This window comes from Pan paniscus, chromosome 5, assembly GCF_029289425.2.
Source record: "Pan paniscus chromosome 5, NHGRI_mPanPan1-v2.0_pri, whole genome shotgun sequence".
Lineage (NCBI taxonomy): Eukaryota > Metazoa > Chordata > Mammalia > Primates > Hominidae > Pan > Pan paniscus.
In genome coordinates, this window is record NC_073254.2 from 35,633,140 (window position 1) to 35,651,532 (window position 18,393).

Here is an 18,393-nt window from a genome sequence, read left to right on the forward strand (position 1 = left end):
TACTTGGGAAGCTGAGGTGTGTACATGGCTCCAGTTCAGGGGTTTCAGTCTAGCCTGGGCAACATAGCGAGACCCTGTCTCTTTAAAAAAAAAAAAAAAAAGTTTAAAATGGTAAATTGTATGTCTGTTTTACCACAACAAAACAATAAAAGTAGGAATTTAAAAAATATAATATCATTATCATTAATAGTCACATTCTCTTCATTTTAAGAGATTCTTAATTTAAGGAATTTTTATACTTTTCCCCCACCTTTCTTTTTCTTTTTTTTTTTTTTTTGAGATACTCTATCACCCAGGCTGGAATGCAGTGGTGCAATCTCGGCTCACTGCAACCTCCAACTCTTGGACTCAAGCAATTCTCATGCCTCAGCCTCCTAAATAGCTGGGATTACAGGCACATGTGACCATAGTCAGCTAATATATATATATATATATATATATATATATATATATATATTTTTTTTTTTTTTTTTTTTTTTTTTTTTTGTATTATTAGTAGAGATGGGGTTTCACCATTTTGGCCAGGCTGGTCTCAAACTCCTGACCTCAAGTGATGTGCCTCAGCCTCCCAAAGTGCTGGGATTACTGGTGTGAGCCACTTCATCCAGCCCATTTTTCTCCCATTTTTTGTCTCTGTTATAATTTTTCTAATAAGATCTTATATGTACCAGCTAATCTCTAGCAAGGCTATGCCATTAGAATGTTTGTGTTAGAGCCAGGAAATATGGGTGAAACTTGCTTTGCCACCTTAGTCAAGCTAATATAATTCAGAACATCTGAAATAGTTTTGCATGAAATAATATATTTAATAAATTCTAAATTCCCATGTTTTATTATTTAATTGAAATAAGGCTAGGCATGGTGGGCATGGTTGCTGATACCTGTAATACCAGCACTTTGGGAGGCTGAGGCAGGAGGATCACTTGAGTGCAGGAGTTCAAGATCAGCGAGCGTGGGCAACATAGTGAGACCCCGTCTCTAGAAAAAATGTAAAAATTAGCCTGGCGTGGTGGCATGTGCTTGTCATCCCATCTACTCAAGAGGCTGAGGTGGGAGGATCACTTGAGGTGAGGAGGTCAAGGCTGCAGTAAGCCGTGATTGCACTTTTGCACTCAGCCTGGGCAATAGAATGAGACTCTGTCTCAAAGAAAAAAAAAAAAAGAAATCCTTAGATGTTACAATATGGTTAACCCTTGAAACCAATAAGTGAAAGAAGCCAGTCACAAAACAAGTCACATATTATATGAGTCTATTTATATAAAATATCCAGAATAGGCAAATCTGTAGAGTTAGGAAGTAGACTAGTGGTTGTTTTAGAGCTAGGAGAAGGGTTCATGAAATGAGGGAAAATGGGAGTGGCTGCTAATGGGTACAGGGTTTGTTTTGGGGGAAGGAAAATGTTCTAAAATTAGATTGTGGTAATGGTTTTACAATCCCGTGAATATACTAAAAAATGTTAATTGTATATTTTGAATGGATAAATTGTATGGTATATGAATTATATCTCAAACTATTTTAAAAATATTTAAAGGGAATGGTATAGTTTATCTTTTTTTGGAGGTTTTTTCTTTAGCATATAACTTAAATGAGCTGAAAACAACAGAGCGGTGTAAAGTTTAGCATTTTGAACATGCATGTACTTCATAACAAAGCTATCATCTGAGAGGGCTTTCTGTTTGATCACTATTGGTGTGGATGTAAACGCATCTCAATGCAAGTGTCAACATATTCTTCACATACTGAGTGATTGCACAGGGGCCATGCTAGTGTCATTCCAATTTTAGTATATGTGCTGCTGAGGCGAGCACATACTGAGTGATTTTGTTAAGCCAATAGTACATATATTCAAAACTAGGTAGAATATAATGATGAATTTGATGACTATAGGGCAATAAAAATGAAATTTAGCAGTTCTTTTAAAAACGTATCCATACATAGAACTGCTTTTTAAAATTAAGTCTGTTTTCATTCAATTAATTTTTTTCTTTATATTTTAAGTTCAGAGAAAAATAACAAACATTGAGATGATTATCACTTTGTAAGATGAGGAGTCCATGGAATAATACCAGATAGAAACACTGTTTTTTAATCTGGTTAGCCATTCTGCAGTTCCTGCCTGTAAAATGGTTAATATCTATATTTTAAGCAGCCTTAATACATCAGCCCTTCCATTATAAATGACCCAATATTAAAACACATACTTTTTCCATGCTCGCTGCTACCAGAGCTCCTCAACTGCTCCCCTTCCCATGTGAGCACATACATGCCCACCAAATCTGCCCTTCAGCTCAGACTCACCCAGCTCAGAGCACTGAGCTGCTCATGACTGCCCTTCTTTCATCAGCCACAATTTGAGCTAAATGCTTCTTTTTCCCTTGGTAAACCTGAGACCCTTCCCTTCACTTGTAAATTACTTTCATAAGAAAATGCATTGTGGGCTGGGAGCAGTAGCTCATGCCTGTAATCCCAGCACTTTGGGAGTCCAAGGCAGGGGGATCACCTGAGGTCAGGAGTTCAAGACCAGCCTGGCCGATATGGTGAAACCCAGTGTCTACTAAAAATACTAAAATTAGCCAGGTACGGTGGCAGGCACCTGTAATCCCAGCTACTCAGGAGGCTGAGGCAAGAGAATCACTTGAACCCAGGAGGTGGAGGCTGCAGTGAGCACAGATTGTGCCTCTGCACTCCAGCCTGGGTGACAGAGTGAGATGAAAAGAAAAAAGAAAAGAAAAGAGAAAATGCATTGTGGCTTCAATCTCAAGCTTCAGCATACCTTTAGAAATAGAATCCATGATGGGGCTACCTTTATTTAAAGTGTCTTCATTGTTACAGGCATACCTCAGAGATACTGCAGGTTTGGTTCCAGACCTCTGCAAAATAGCAAATATCACCATAAAGCAAGTTACGTGAATTTTTTAGTTTCCTAGTGTATGTAAAAGTTATGTTTATACTATATTATAGTCTAGTAAGTATACAATAGCGTTATGTGTAAAAAATGTACATACCTCAATTTTAAAATACTTTATTGCTAAAAAATGAGCCTTCAGCAACTTATTATCTTTTTGCTTGTGGTGGGTCTTGCCACGATGTTGATGGCTATGGACTCATCAGAGTGGTGATTGCTAAAGGTTAAGAAAGTAGCTGTGGCAGTGCAGCTTCTCTCAAAATTGGAGTCAACCCTGTCAAACTCTGCTTTATCAACTACATTTGTATATTATCATAAATACTTTGTTGTCATTTCAACAATCTTCACAGTGTCTTCAACAGGAATACATTCCATCTCGAAACCACTTTCTTTGCTCATCCATAAGAAACAACTCATCATCTGTTCAAGTTTGATGATGAGATTGCAGCAATTCCATCATATCTTCAGGCTCCACTTGTAATTCTAGTTGTTTTCCTGTTTCCACCACATCTGCACTTACTTCCTCCATTGAAGTCTTCAACCCCTCAGAGTTATCCATGAGGGTTGAAATCAATGTCTTCCAAACTCCTGTTTATATTGATATTTTGTTCTCCTCCCATGAATCATGAATGTTCTTAACAGCATCTGGCATGACGAGTCCTTTCCAGAAGGCTTTTAATTTACTTTACCTAGATCCACCAGAGGAATCACAATGACAGTTATAGCCTTACAAAAATGTATTTCTTATATAATGAACTTGAGAGTTGAAATTACTCCTTGGTCCATGTACTGCAGAATGGATGTTGTGTTAGCAGGCATGAAAACATTAATCTCTTTGTACATCCCCATCAGATCTCTTAGATGACCAGGTGCATTGTCCATGAGCAGTAATATTTTGAAAGGAATCTTTTTTTCCTGAGCAGTAGGTCTCGATAGTGGGCTTAAAATATCCAGTAAACCATGCTGTCAACACATGTGCTCTCACCAGGCTTTGGTGTTCCATTTATAGAGCACAGACAGAGTCAATTTATCATAATTCTTCAGGGCCCTAGAATTTTCAGAATGGTAAATGAGAATTGGTTTCAACTTACAGTCACCAGTTGCATTATCCCCTAACGAGAGAGTCAGTCTTTCTGTCCTCTGAAACTTTGAAGCATTGCTTCAAAGCCTTTTGTATTGACTTAGCTTCTCTAGCTATGAAAGTCCTAGATGCCATCACTTTTTAATAGAAGGCTGTTTTGTCTACATTGAAAATCTGCGGTGTGCCATAGCCATCTTCATCAGTGATCTTAGCTAAGTCTTCTGGATAATTTGCTACAGCTTCTACTTCAGCACTTGCTTATTCAGTTTGCACTTTCATGTTATGGAAACAGCATTCCTTAAACCTCATGAACCAACCTCTTCTAGCTTCAAACGTCTTCTGCAGTCTCCTCACTTCAATCAGCCTTTATAGAATTGAAGAGAGTTAGGGCCTTGCTCTGGATTAGGTTTGTGCTTAAGGGAATGTTGTGGCTGGTTTGATCATCTGTCCAGATGACTGAAACTTTCTCCATATCAGCAATAAGGCTGTTTGACTTTCTTATCATTCGTGAGTTCACTGGAGTAGCACTTTTGATTTCCTTCAAGAACTTTTCCTTTGCATTCATAATTTGGCTGACTGGTGCAAGAGGCCTAGCTTTTAATGTGTCTCAGCTTTTGACATACCTTCCCCACTAAGGTTAGTGCCTTCTAGCTTTTGATTTACAGTGAGAAATGTGGGACTTTTCCATCCACTTGAATATTTAAAGGCCTTCGTCGGGTTATTAATTGGCCTAATTTCAATATTGTTGTATCTCAGAGGATAGGGAGGCCCAAGATGGGAAGAGCCAATTGGAAGAGCAGTCAGAACACACACAACATTTATTAAATTTGCCATCTTATATGGGCACGGTTTGTGGCACCCCAAAATAATTACAAGAGTAACATCAAAGATCACTGATCACAGATCATCACAGCAGATACAGTAATAATTTAAAAAGTCTAAAATATTGCAAGAATTACCAAAATGTGACACAGAGATACGAAGTGAGCACATGCTGTTGAAAAAATTTGCCAGGGCACATGCTTGACACAGGGTTGCCACAAACCTTCAATTTGTAAGAAACACAATATTTGGGAAGCACAATAAAATGATGTATGCCTGTACTTATGTATATACCTATAGATTTACATATAATTATTCATTTGTTCCAGAAATTAAGGCAGGCTGATTAAATGCCTGTTTACCTACTTGAATATATGTTTGTTTACCTGGTTGAGCCAAACTGAAATATTACTAAATGAAAGTTTGTCTTCCTATTGAAATTACAATTTACACCTCTTTTCGTGTATGTTGGTGTAGTTGTAACCCGTATCTGTATTTAAATGTTTAGTGGTGTGCTTAGCACAGTATAAGCTATTGTAGAAATGCAGAGGGAAGAGTAAAATATAATTCCTGGCCTTGTAGCAGCCTTGTAGCATTCAGTCCTGGAGATTCATTATTGTATTGCCAGGAAGAGCTAAGTAAACACTTTGGTAACACCAGGAACAGGTTGCTGAGAAGTCATAAAGGAAGAAGTTTTTGAAAGATGAAGAGAATACAAGTTGTGCTAAACTAAGAGTGCTGAGCAAGAAGAGGAATGGAAGAGAAAGCAAAACAAAAAATACATACTTTGTCTCCTTGGGGACATTAATCTGTGTTAAGTCATGATTCTCTTAGTGGTAGAAACATGGACTTTAATTAAGGGGCAAGTGTATTTTTATTTTGTGTTCTAGCAGTATAAAGTTGCAAGGCCTGTAGTATGAAGTGAAAGATAATTACTAGTGGGAAGGTTTATTTTGAGAACCACGGGGGTGGCGGGGGGAGGGGGAAACCACTACATTTATCCTACTTGTTTGCTATTAACATTTTAATTTGTAAATTGGCATACTGTAGCAGGGCAAAGTTTCATCTAGTTCAGTATCCTGTTTATAGTAAGAGGCCACCCTGAGTGTTTCCAAGAGAAACTGCACCACCCTCTCTGGCCCGGGGTCATGTTTGCTGGTAAACCCCTTTCAAATTTATGTCATGCAAATCAGTACCAGTTATTTCTCCTTCACTTACTAGTTCGGGAACTAGCTTATCAGAAAGCTGTTTTATTTATTGATAGGTTCCCTGTAATCCGTATAAAATTGTGATACTGGGAAGTTAAAATACTTACCAAAAGAAAAAAATTAAAAAATTAGATGATTTACATATGGAGTGCTTACTCTATTAGCATATACTGGATTATCTTAATTTATTTTCACAATAGCCCAGTAGCCCTATGAGGTGAATATTATCCTTCTCTCCGTTTTATAGATGAGAAGAAGGTACACAGCCTGAGTGTGAAGTTTCATCTCACAAAGTGTATTACATGTCAAGATGTCATTTCTCACCGCAATAGATATGTCTAAAGCTGTGAGTGCTGCCACTTTAGAAAACAAAGATCTTTGTACAGTTATGTTTCTTAAATTTGGGGGGGATTTTGATGTTCAAGTGTGAAGAACCTGAAAGGCAGAGTATTCTAGCATAAGGCCAGCATATTTACTGTAGGATGCGTAATGTGAGTGTGGCTCTGCCTTGCCCAGCTCCAAGTGTGCAGTATGGCTACAAAGAGGCTGCTGAGGCCAGGCGCGGTGGCTCACGCCTGTAATCCCAGCACTTTGAGAGGCTGAGGCAGGCGGATCACCTGAGGTCAGGAGTTCAAGACCAGCCTGACCAACATGGTGAAACCCCATCTCTGCTAAAACCACAAAAATTAGCTGGGCGTGGTGGCACATGCCTGTAATCCCAGCTACTTGGACGCTTAGGCAGGAGAATCACTTGAACCCGGGAGGTGGAGGTGGCAGTGAGCTGAGATCACGCCACTGCACTCCAGCCTGGGTGACAGAGCAAAATTCTATCTCAAAAAAAAAGAAGAAAAAAAAAAGAGCCTACTGAATACCCAGCCCAGAAATGTAACAGTTTCATGAAAGTGTATCCAGCTCCTTTTCTACTAAATAAGAAATTCTTCAACTCCAATTCCAATTTAGTAGTCTATATGTAACAAGGTTAGTAAGGTATATACCTATTAATTCCTGGTAGAGAAAGTGTGGATAAAGGATATCTATGAGTAATTTTATTTGATAATCTTAGTGAAAGGATTATTTTAAACAACCGCTGCTAAGAAGGTGACTGATTTGAGTTCATCTCTGGGCTTCCCCTTTGGCTAAAATGCTAATGTTCACAGTCAATGAAAAGAAAATGGAGAAACACAGGGCATGGTTGATCCGTATGCATGACTAACTCTTGAAGAGCTGAGAGGTAACTGGACGGAATTAGCTGGCTCTTTGATTCCATAAGATCCTTCAAAATATTTTTTGAAGGATGAAATGAGGTAACAGATGTGAAAGTGCAATACTTTGAAAACTAAGAATCACTGGACACATGCAAGTTATTAATGAGCCGCTCCCTTTATGACATTTTTATTCACTGCTGGACTCTGAAAGGCCGTATGCACCTGCTGTCTCTTTCTTTTCACTTTTCTTTTTCTTTTTTTCTTTCTGTTTCTTTTCTTTTTTCTTTTTCTCTTTCTCTCCTTCCTTTCCTCCCTCTCTTTCAAATCGATGACCTGACAGCATGCAGCAGTGGAGAAGGGCCACATTAGTCATCTTACCTAATGCTTACATGAATGGTGACATTACAGAACTTCACCTCTGTCACTCTTTCTTATTCGCCCCCTTTGTGTCCTTGGAGGAATTTTTAAACACTCTCTGAGTTTTTAATGTTTTTCACTTAAATGTATTCTCTTTCGCTTGGCAAGATACGTTCTTCTTAATCTTCATCTCTTCTTTCTCTTCTTTTTATGCATCTTAAGTATGAAAGTTAGTAGGTGCCCAGTGGTGAAGTGGCTGGCCTCACTGTCTGGTCATGTGCCTTTTGCGTAATAGATACTCAAAAAATATGTGACTGAAATTAAAAAAAAAAAAAAAGAAACTAACAGGTGAGTTGTAGAGTTTTTTTCCTGATTTTTTTTTGTATAAATATGTCATTTGTCTTGGCAATAATATTTGTATTAAAAAATGTGTTAACCTAAATTTGGAAACTTTCTCTATTCCAGTATAGGCGATTATGGGATCTCAAGTGTTTGCCTTAAATACTGACGTTTTTCCCACAAATGTAACAAGGCAGAATGTAAAACTCCTTGGAAGTGAAGTAGAAATGGTGTTTGTTTTGGAATCCTGAAAAATCTTTTTACTCTTCAGGCATTATGTGACTTTATCTCTGTTTTGTCACCTAAGAGAAACAGAGGGCATGAGGAAATAATTGTTGTGTGGAATCCTCTGAAAGTGATATTGAATTCCCAAATCTCGTCATAGAATATTACCAACTGATGTTCACTTTAAGAGCCTTGATGATTGGTCTGTTTTCAGCTAGTATGTTTATTTGCTTGCGCTTGTGGTGTTGATGTGAGGAAAACCATTCCACAATTTGTTAAAATGATTAGTGTTTTCTCCTTCCATTTTTTTAAGGAAATGGCAAAAATCCTTAATCACCCCAGAGTCTACGCTTTTCTGCACATACCAGTCCAGTCTGCCTCCGACAGCGTACTCATGGAAATGAAAAGAGAATACTGTGTGGCTGACTTCAAAAGAGTAGTGGATTTTCTGAAAGAGAAGTAAGTCTGTTAGTACCTAAGAAAATAACAATTTCTTTTTTCTTTCAAAAGCTTGTGGCAAAAATGCACTTATTGCAGCCTTACAATTAAAGGTACAAGAGAGAAGGCGAGACTTTCGAAGCTTTCAAAGCCTTTAAGTCTCTTTGGCACCTTTGATGTGGTTTTTTCTTTCTCCTCAGTTTATATCCACCTTCCATCTGTACATGACACACCATTAATTTGTGTAAGATTGCCAGTCTTTTTAAGGTAATGTGAATTGTGATTATTTTTATACCTGACCTGGTGGATGAAAACTGCTTTAGCGTTGCTCTGTGTAAATCTCCTTTAATGTGGCTTTTTGAAGTTATGAGCTGGTTTTAACATGGACAGAGGCCAAATTGTGTCACTACAAAATAGATAATTTTCTACTAAACAGCATTTTTTAAAGAGTATCTGGAATGTCTATGCTTTTACACACGAAGCCCTGCAGTTTGCTTAAAGAATTGTGATTTACAAGAAGGTTTGAGGATTCTACTTTGTAAAGTTCAAATTGCTATTGACCAAAATTAAGGCATATTTACACAATGTCAGACATGAATGATAATTTTGTTTCCACAGAAAATACTTTCAGCCCTTAATTATGTTCTTCAGAACCCTGCTCCTCATCATCACCAAACATTGACTGCCTTCTGTGATTATGCTAGGCAGGAAATGGAAGTGCTGGCCCAGGTCACACAGAGCCTTCTCAAGTCTACATCACTGTTCTCCCCTCTGGGGATATGTCATTTGTCTTGGCATATTTGTGGCCTGGGTCTTCCTACTTTTCATACATTTTTTCCATAGCCTTTTCCTTTGTTGTTTTTCTTAATTAAGATACAGCTTTTTATTTCCATCGTCTTGTTTATAATTATGTACCTTTGTACTATGTCAGAGTACTGCATGGATACGATTGCTTTATACAAATTGTAAGCAATTATTTTTTCCACCTTTAATTAGTCATTTATCCTAACTGCATATGATCATTTTAAAAATCTTTTTCTTTTTTTTTCCTTTTTCTATTCTTCCATACCTTTCCATTACATATCTTTCTAAGTTTTTTTTAACCTCTAGGCATTCTTGATTATCCTAACCACCAAGAATAAAGCTACTTAGTGTACATTCAGACAAATACAGCTAATTGTCCAAATATTCAAATCAGTGCATAGAAGCTGTATTTGTTAAGTGCTACAGCCTTCAAAGTGGAAAATGGAAAATAGATCTCTACCCTTTTTAATACTTTCAAATCTTGAACAGAACTGTGTTAGGCTAAAGAATATAGATTTTTATTTGTTTAAGTATCTGCTGTTGGCCTATAGCCCTTTCTTGCCTTTCTTCTATTATTGCAGGCAAATTTGTCTCATATAAGAGAGTTCTTTTGGGCACTCTGGCACTGGTAAATGGAATATTTTCAAAATTTCAAGTCAGTTGCACTTGTGAAATTTCTTCCTTCTTTGCCTATTACAGCAGTAGCCAATAAAAACTTGATACTTGTTACACAATATTTTCCCAAGTATAAACATGCATCCCGGGTGCATAATAGACTAGAACACTTTCCAGATAGTTTGTTGCATTAGTGTGATTAAACGAGGTTAAGGAATCAGCACCTCTCTTTTATCTTTATTTGGTTGAGGGCTGACTCAGTTGTTGGAGGAATTACTGTGGCTACTTAACTGGGCAACAATTTCACAACAAATTACGTTGTTCTGAAGGTCTGTTAAATCTGTTCCATCTTGAACAGTTCCAACAGCCTCCATGAGCTATATAGAGGTAAAAAGATGATCATGTCAGGTATTAGGAAATAGTCTCTTGGATTTCTTTGGATCTGGGTCCTTTCTTTGGATTCTGAGTTATTGTGAGGCATCTATGTAGTTTTTCTAGAAGTATTCAACCAACTGGAGGATCCTAGAACCAACTATGTTTCCCAGGGATCTCTAGTATTTCTAGCAATGAAAATATTAGACATACCTGGAGAAGATATTGGAGATGCCTGGAGATCACACTCCATCCCATACCCCCCCCATATATAGTTTCAGTTTCAAGTGCCATGCGTCAATTAGATTGTAGAGTATGAGTCTAGTCAGTTAGCATCTCCGAGAGATTTTTAAATTAACACTGTATTGTATATATGCAGCAAGGGCAGAAGCAACCCTGGTATATAATTTCACATTTAGATTATAAGTAAGATATATTGGAAAACTAGTAGGCAGCCAATATGATATACCTGCTTATGTATAGCAGATGACTGAGAAAACTTCAGGTAACCTATTTAAAAAAAAAAAAATCAGATTATCACTGCCAATAAAGTGATCCTAGGCCCAGTGCGGTGGCTCACACCTGGAATCCTAGTACATTGGGAGGCTGAGGTGGATGGATCTCCTGAGCTCAGGAGTTCAAGATCAGCTTGGGCAACATGGTGAAACCCCGTCTGTATCAAAAATACAAAAAATTAGCTGGTCGTGTTGGCTTGCACCTGTGATCCCAACTACTTGGGAGGCTGAGGTGGGAGAAACAATTGAGCCTGGGAGGCGGAGGTTGCAGTGAGCCAAGATTATGCCACTGCACTCCAGCCTGGGCGACAGAGTGAGACCTATCTCAAAAAATAAAATAAAAAAGTGATCCTTGCATAGTTTTAGACAGTTCATCAGAACCATAAAATTGTGTATTTTGTCTAGTCCATCAGTTGTGAAGAATAATATAGACTTACTCCCATGAGGACAATATAATCAGCTTTGCCATTTAGCGAAAAAGAGTTTTCCTGTCCTCTTGGGGAAGTCCATCTACCTAGTGAGTAATTTCCAACTATTATGGACATTTAGAAATAGATGAAATATTTTAGACTAGGCACAGTGGCTCACACCTCTAATCCCAGCACTTTGGGAGGCTGAGGTGGGTGGATCACCTGAGGTCAGGAGTTCAAGACCAGCCTGGCCAACATGGTGAAACCATCTCTACTAAAAAATATATATATATATATATATATATATATACACACATATATACACACATACGTACACAAAAATTAGCCAGGCATGGTGGCACGCGCCTGCAATCCCAGCTACTCGGGAGGCTGAGGCAGGAGAACCACTTGAACTCGGGAGGCAAAAGTTGCAGTAAGCTGAGATCGCGCCACTGCACTCCAGCCTGGGTGACAGAGTGAGACTCCATCTCAAAAATAAGAAAAGAAAGAAAAAAGAAATAAATGAAATATTTTAAATAGTTCTTATGTTTGACCTACCTTCCCCTATAAAAACTAGTATAGCTTTATGCCAAATAGATTAGTGCTCATTTTGGAAACACCAAAGTTTCAGGGCTTTCTTTAGAGCCACTAGCCTGGATAACTGATCCAGCACAAAATTGTCTTGTCCAGCCTTTATTAAAATTCAACACAGTATTTTCACTCTTGGAGGGCCTAACACTATCATGTTGCCCTGATTTGTGCCTAACGCTCATTCATAAAATGATCCTGACTTAAAGTGGTATGTTTGGTGCTTTCTTTTTCTGTTTGCTTTTTAAATCCTTCCTAAATGGCGGCCCATTTCATTTACATCTCTCATTTCCCCTGAAGTCCTTGAAGCCTTTTTTGTAATGTGCCTTTAACAAATAAAAGTCTCTCTTTTTTCTCCAGCAGTGTGAGGCTTCTCACATATTTGTGTTATGGGTTATGGACAAGGCATTTCCTGATCTGTTTCCTTAAAAAATCCATTTTTAAGTCAACCTATAGCATTTAAGATTGAAATCCAAACTATGGGAGTTTACCTGAAGCTGCAAGCTTTCAAACTGCTAATTTTGTGATATTGGTAGAGCCGTGAAAGTGGAAGTGAAATCTTTTTAATTAATTTTCTTTGCAGTCGAAAATGGCCCATGTTTTAGCTGGTAGCAATGTAAGTTTACATATGAGCCAACTAAGCTGGTTCATTATTCTCTTCAGTTGTTTGAAAGTTGGCAGCCATCATCACAACAGCAGCTGGATACAAGATAACCTAGCAGTGTTGGCACATGTTGAGGCATATGGGAATTTATTAAATCATGCAACCTTTGCAAAGAAGAGCGTCTAAATGACTTAATATACTAATTTAAAACAGCTGGCCATGAGCAATCATATGACTTAAATTATTCTATTCAGATTTATTAATCCAATTGAACATTAACTGAGTAATTTGATGTTTTTATCTAAATGGATAAGATGATTTTTTGAAGTATAAAATGGGATTTGTAGGGATAGGGGAAGAAACTATATAGAACAAAGCAAGCGGTGCAATTCTGGTTTTAGAAATAATCTGTGTTTGGCTGGGTGCAGTGGCTGACACCTGTAATCCCAACACTTTGGGAGGCTGAGGTAGGAGGATCACTTGAGCCCAGGAGTTCCAGACCAGCCTGTGAGACCGTATCTCTACAAAAAAATAAAAATAAAAAAACTAGCTGAGCATGCTGATGTACACCTGTAGTCTCAACTACTAGGGAGGCTGAGGCAGGAGGATCACTGGAGCCTGGAAGTTGGAAGTTACAATGAGCTATGATCATGCTGCTGCACTCCAGCCTGCGTGACAGAGCGAGATCATGTCTTTCAAAAAAAAATTTGTTTTTGTATTTTAAAATATGTATCTTATATATTTTACTATCATTCATTGTCACATAACTGATGTTTCTGTTATCTTTTAAACTTATTACTGAGATGTTTTTTAAAGTATAAAACATGAATGATTCTTTTTTCTTTTTTCATGTGTTTTTGAGAGAGTTACTTCCCAATTCAATGATTTTTGTACTGCGTTATGTTGGGGATGATATAATTAGGGTTCCCAGGGCCTTGAGGCATTAGACAATGACTTTAATTGGACCTCTATCATTTGAGCAGCAGTGAATTTATAGTCACTCCCCAACATAAACCATGCATTAACATATATTCAAAAAATGACAACATGCGGAGTTCTTAAGCATATGTTTTAATGCTAAGTAAAAGAATCTTTAAGTCCTCAAGTTCACACATTAAAATGTGAAAGAAACATGTAAGAATATCCTACGGATAGATATTTAGGAAATGAAACAGTTTATATATTAAAAGACCTAACTCTTTAGACAGAGTATTTTGTTAGAAGTCCAGTAGCTTTTTAGTTTATGTTAACTAGACCTTAAATAGTTAACATCTCTATCTTTCTCATTTGGTAAATACAATTTGAATGAATTAATAAACAGTTTTGTTTTTACCTGCAAGTTGCATGGATCTAACGTTAAGTTGCATCTTACTGTGGCATCTCCATGTTGATTTTTAATCCCATGATATCGTTCATTTTAGAATTTGCCATTATCATTTCTTAAGGTACTGTGCACCTCAGGGTTAATTTCCCTTGTTGCTTATAGAATATTAACCATTTTAGTACTGTGATATTTATTATTATTCCCCTAAGTTCGCTATACCCAGAGATTGCCCAGTGAAATACCACAGCTAATAAGCAATGAGCACTCACGGGTAAAGGGGAATCTTTTGCAGGGCGAGGAGAGAACAAACTAGAGGGGAAGTAGCAGACTTGCAGAGGAGGTTTCATTCTGTGATCTCTCTGCTGTATACTCATTCAATGGAAGGGGCACAAGGGCATAAAGCCAGCATTACTTGGCTTTATGGCAGGATGATGACTGTAAGTGAGTCATTGAGCTAACTTATATCATCCAGCCCATCCTATGACCTACTTTTCCAGTCTATCTGCAAAAAGGATGCTAAATTATTAACATCCTGCGTAATTCTTCTTTCCTATCATTAGTCCTGGTCATTCATGTGTGCTTATTGGAACACAATCTGATAAAAGCTATGTTACATTAAATTAGTATTTTATTCTGCCTTATTCATCTAGTTTTAGTCCTAGTGGCTTGGAAACATAAGTAGAATATTTGTCAGAAGAGAAGAAAAGAAATGCAAAAGAAAAAAAAAGAATGATTCAGCAAGGATTAGATAATTATATTTTCTTCCAGATGCATTCCCAGATGTGTTTCTGTTCACTAAGTAACCACCTCCAAAATACTTTAGGCAAAATGCTTCCCTGAAAAATGTTTTCTGGCTTTATGTCATCATTTCTAGTGTCTTTAGCTAAGTTGTTATTTTGGGTAGCACTAAGGTCTTTTTCACTGTTTTTATCTTTTGCCAAATTTCTTTCTGAGGTAGTGAAGTTCTTTTCCCTTCTCTCCATTGCTACTTTTAGAATACATATATATTCTAATGAATACATATATATTATTGGATCAGTTATTTAGCAGAAAAACATATTTAATTTTTTTTCCTTCTCCAGTGTGTTGTTATATTTAGAAGATTATATGCTAAATAGATTATGACACAATGTGCTAAATACCGTAGGATTCTGGGACTACCCCAAATTCGATTCACTGGTTTGAAGGCAACTGTTACTTTATGTTGACTTGCTTTCCATTTCCTTGTAGTCTGGTCAAGAAAGGAACCTCATTTTTCCTAAACTTCATTCACTTTATATCCTTCCTTTACAATATGATTATGTTGTTCCTTTCAGAAATCATCGTCTCTTAATCTCTTGTGCATTTTTCCTGCCTCAGTGGTATATCATAAACATAAAGGTCCAATCACATATACATGAAGTAGTAGAATAATAACATTTTTCTTTTTTTGACAGAGTGCTTTCATATTCCACAGAGCTTGCATATTAACTCATTATGTTACAAAAACTTAGCAAAGTACATAGGGTTAGTATTTTTAATTTGCATTTTATAAAACAAATGTCAGGGTTCAGAATGGTTAGAAAGAGTTGTTGAGGCCAGGCATGGTGGCTCATGCCTGTAATCCCAGCACTTTCAGAGGCTGAGGCAGACAGATTGCTTGAGTCCAGGAGTTCAAGAACAGCCTGGACAACATAGCAAAACCCCATCTCTACAAAAATTAGCCAGGTGTGGTGGCACTCGCCTGTAGTCGCAGCTACTTGGGAGGCTGAGGTGGGAGGATCCTGGGAGGCACTCGCCTATAGTCCCAGCTACTTGGGAGGCTGAGGTTGAGCCTGGGAGGCAGAGGCTACCATGAGCCGAGATCACACCACTGCATTCCAGCCTGGGCAACAGAGCAAGACCCTGTCTCAAAAAAAAAAAAAAAAAAGCCCACAATGAATTAGTGCATACTGGAACTATATACCCTCAGTTTCTACTGTGGTTCTTTTTACCAGTTCCAATAGCGTATATTAATTAAATGATTTATATTTTTATCGGTTATGTGTCCAGACTAGTAATAAATGCAATGGTAAGAATACCGATAATACTTAACATGATAATCATAATAAACAATTATCTAATATTTTTGGGTGTTTACTTTCGTGCCAAGCACTACTGTTAAAGCATTGTATGTCTTAGGTTGTTTAATCCTCAAGGCCCAAAGATGTTAAGTAATTTGCCCAAAGTCATGCAGTTAGTGATAGAATCTTGATAGAATCCAGGCCAGGGGATTACCCAGCCAGTGCTCTTATCCATAGTGTTGTACTGCTGGTCTAATCTAAGGCATTTTCCTCTAGCATTGGAGACAATAAAGTGGATTCAGCAAATATTGAGGAGAAGAAATTTACAATGTACGCTTAGAAGAGAAGATGAGGAAGGCATGCATGGGTGTCAAAAGTAGCTCCTTGGTATCTTAAGTAAGGCATAATAATAGAAAATCATATAGTTAACCCAGATAGGGAAATGAGAAGGAGGAGGAGTTTAGGTAGGAAAGATGAGTTTGATGTTAGACATGCTGAATTTGCAGTGACTACCTGGAAAATCTAGGATAGAGCCCCCCTTAGGCTGTAGAAAATATGGGTCAGGAGCCAAAAAGAAAGATGAGGGTCTAGAGATAAATGCTTGGGAGTAATCAGCATTTGAGTAGTAGATGAAGTTATAGGTAATGAGATCATCCAGAAGGAAAAATGGAAGGGTAAAAACAGAAGTCTAGGGAACACCAATATTTCAGTAATAATGGGAAAGGAAAAAGGATTCTGTGGCAGGTTAAAAAGGCAGGGTCAGGCCCGTGGAGGTGGAGACCCAGGAGGAAATAATACCACGGAAGCCAAGAGACAATACAGTTGTAGGAAAAGGAAGGGAAGAAGGGCCAAGTGTTATTGAGAGTTGCCTCTTATAAGCAAGCACTGCGCTGGGGGCTCTGGAGAATATGAGAAAACAAAAGATATTGTTAGATTGCTTTCTTTTCCAAATATCATGAGTATTCAAAAGCTATTGAGTTGTACTAACGTCTAAAGTTAGAAATCTTCATGGTCCTTTTTTGACTGCAGCATCCCCAGTTCCTTGCACAGTGCTTGCTTTGTCCTCTTTGACACCCCCACAACTCTGCACCGTATATATGGCAGGAAGGGACTCAAGAGTAAGAAGCAGGGATAATACATGTCTGTTGAACGAATGGCACTTAACTCTGGAACTAATAAGAGTAAGGCTTAGAGCAGTATTTCTTGGTCTGTTTTAATTAAAGTTCTCTTTTCATAGACAAGAAAATCCTCTTCTCTTTGCAGAAAAAGTGATACATTCCTTTTAATAGGGCATAATACTTTGCCTTCTTAGAGATTCTGTGTTCTGTGGACCCCTGCTGGCTAATAGCTAAGAATAATTATTAGGCAATATTTATTGAGCCTATAATATGTTGAAATCAGTGTAGTTTACATGGTACTAAGTGGTTTACATGAATTAACTCATTTAATTCTCACAATGGCACATATTACATACAAAATCTTATCCCCATTTTAGGGTTAAGAAATTTAGGTACATAGAAGTTAAATAACTTGCCTGAAGTCACAGTGCTAATAATTGCCAGAGTTCAGATTCAAGCTCTAGCTTGTGGATCTCCAAACTTTATTCATTGCTATTATAATTTCCAAGTAGGAAAGTTTTTGGAAACAATAGGGATGATAATTTTCCAATTGAAAATTGTACTACACTGTTGAATAGAAAATGTTATATTATACATGCCATCTCCTGGACATTTAATACAACATTCTATAGTCAATATCGCCTCCTTTTTACCTTCACTCTCCATCCAGTCACTGGGTGAGGGGATCAATAAAGAAGCTGTGTTTGTTAAAGCAGAATGACTATGTGCTACAGCAGTCCCACTACTAGCTGTTTATCCAAAGGAAAGGAAATCAGTATCAAAGAGATACCTGTTCCCCCATGTTTATTGCAGATAAACTATGCCCAATAGCCAAGATAAGGAATCAGCCTAAATGTCCATCATCAGATGAATGGATAAAGATATAGCACACACCAGAATACTATTCAACCATAAAAAGAGTGAAATTTTGTCTTGGCAGCAACATGGATGGAACCGAAGGTCATTATGTTAACTGAAATAAACCAGGCACAGAAAGACGAATACCGCGTGTTCTCACTCATAGGCAGGAGCGAAAAAAGTTGATCTCATGGAGATGGAACATAGAATGATGCTTACCGGAAAGTGGAAAGGGAGGTAGGTGGTGATGAAGAGAGATTGGTTAAGGGGTACAAACATATAGCTACATAGAAGGAATAAGTTCTAGTGTTCGGTAGCACAGTAGAGTGACTATAATTAACAACAATTTATTGTATATTTCCAAATAGCTAGAAGAGGAGATTTGAAATGTTCACAACACAGGAAATGATACATTTTGAGGAACAGATATCCTAAATACTCTAATTTGATCATTATGCATTGTGTGCATATATCAAAATACCACATATACCTTCCATAAATATGCATAGTATTATGTATCAATTTTTTATGTAAAATTTTTAGAAAATGAAGCTATGTTTGAA

At 37.5% G+C, this 18,393-nt stretch overlaps 1 protein-coding gene across 3 annotated transcripts in view; it reads left to right on the plus strand.

The window, feature by feature from the left end:
- CDKAL1 (CDK5 regulatory subunit associated protein 1 like 1) overlaps positions 1 to 18,393 on the plus strand; it is a 704,387-nt gene that overhangs the window by 464,050 nt on the left and 221,944 nt on the right. For all 3 annotated transcript variants that reach the window (XM_003823187.6, XM_034961532.3, XM_034961530.3), the window contains exon 11: positions 8,456 to 8,601. In XM_003823187.6, coding sequence (XP_003823235.1) covers positions 8,456 to 8,601 — 146 coding nt within the window. The remainder of the gene's footprint in view (positions 1 to 8,455; positions 8,602 to 18,393) is intronic.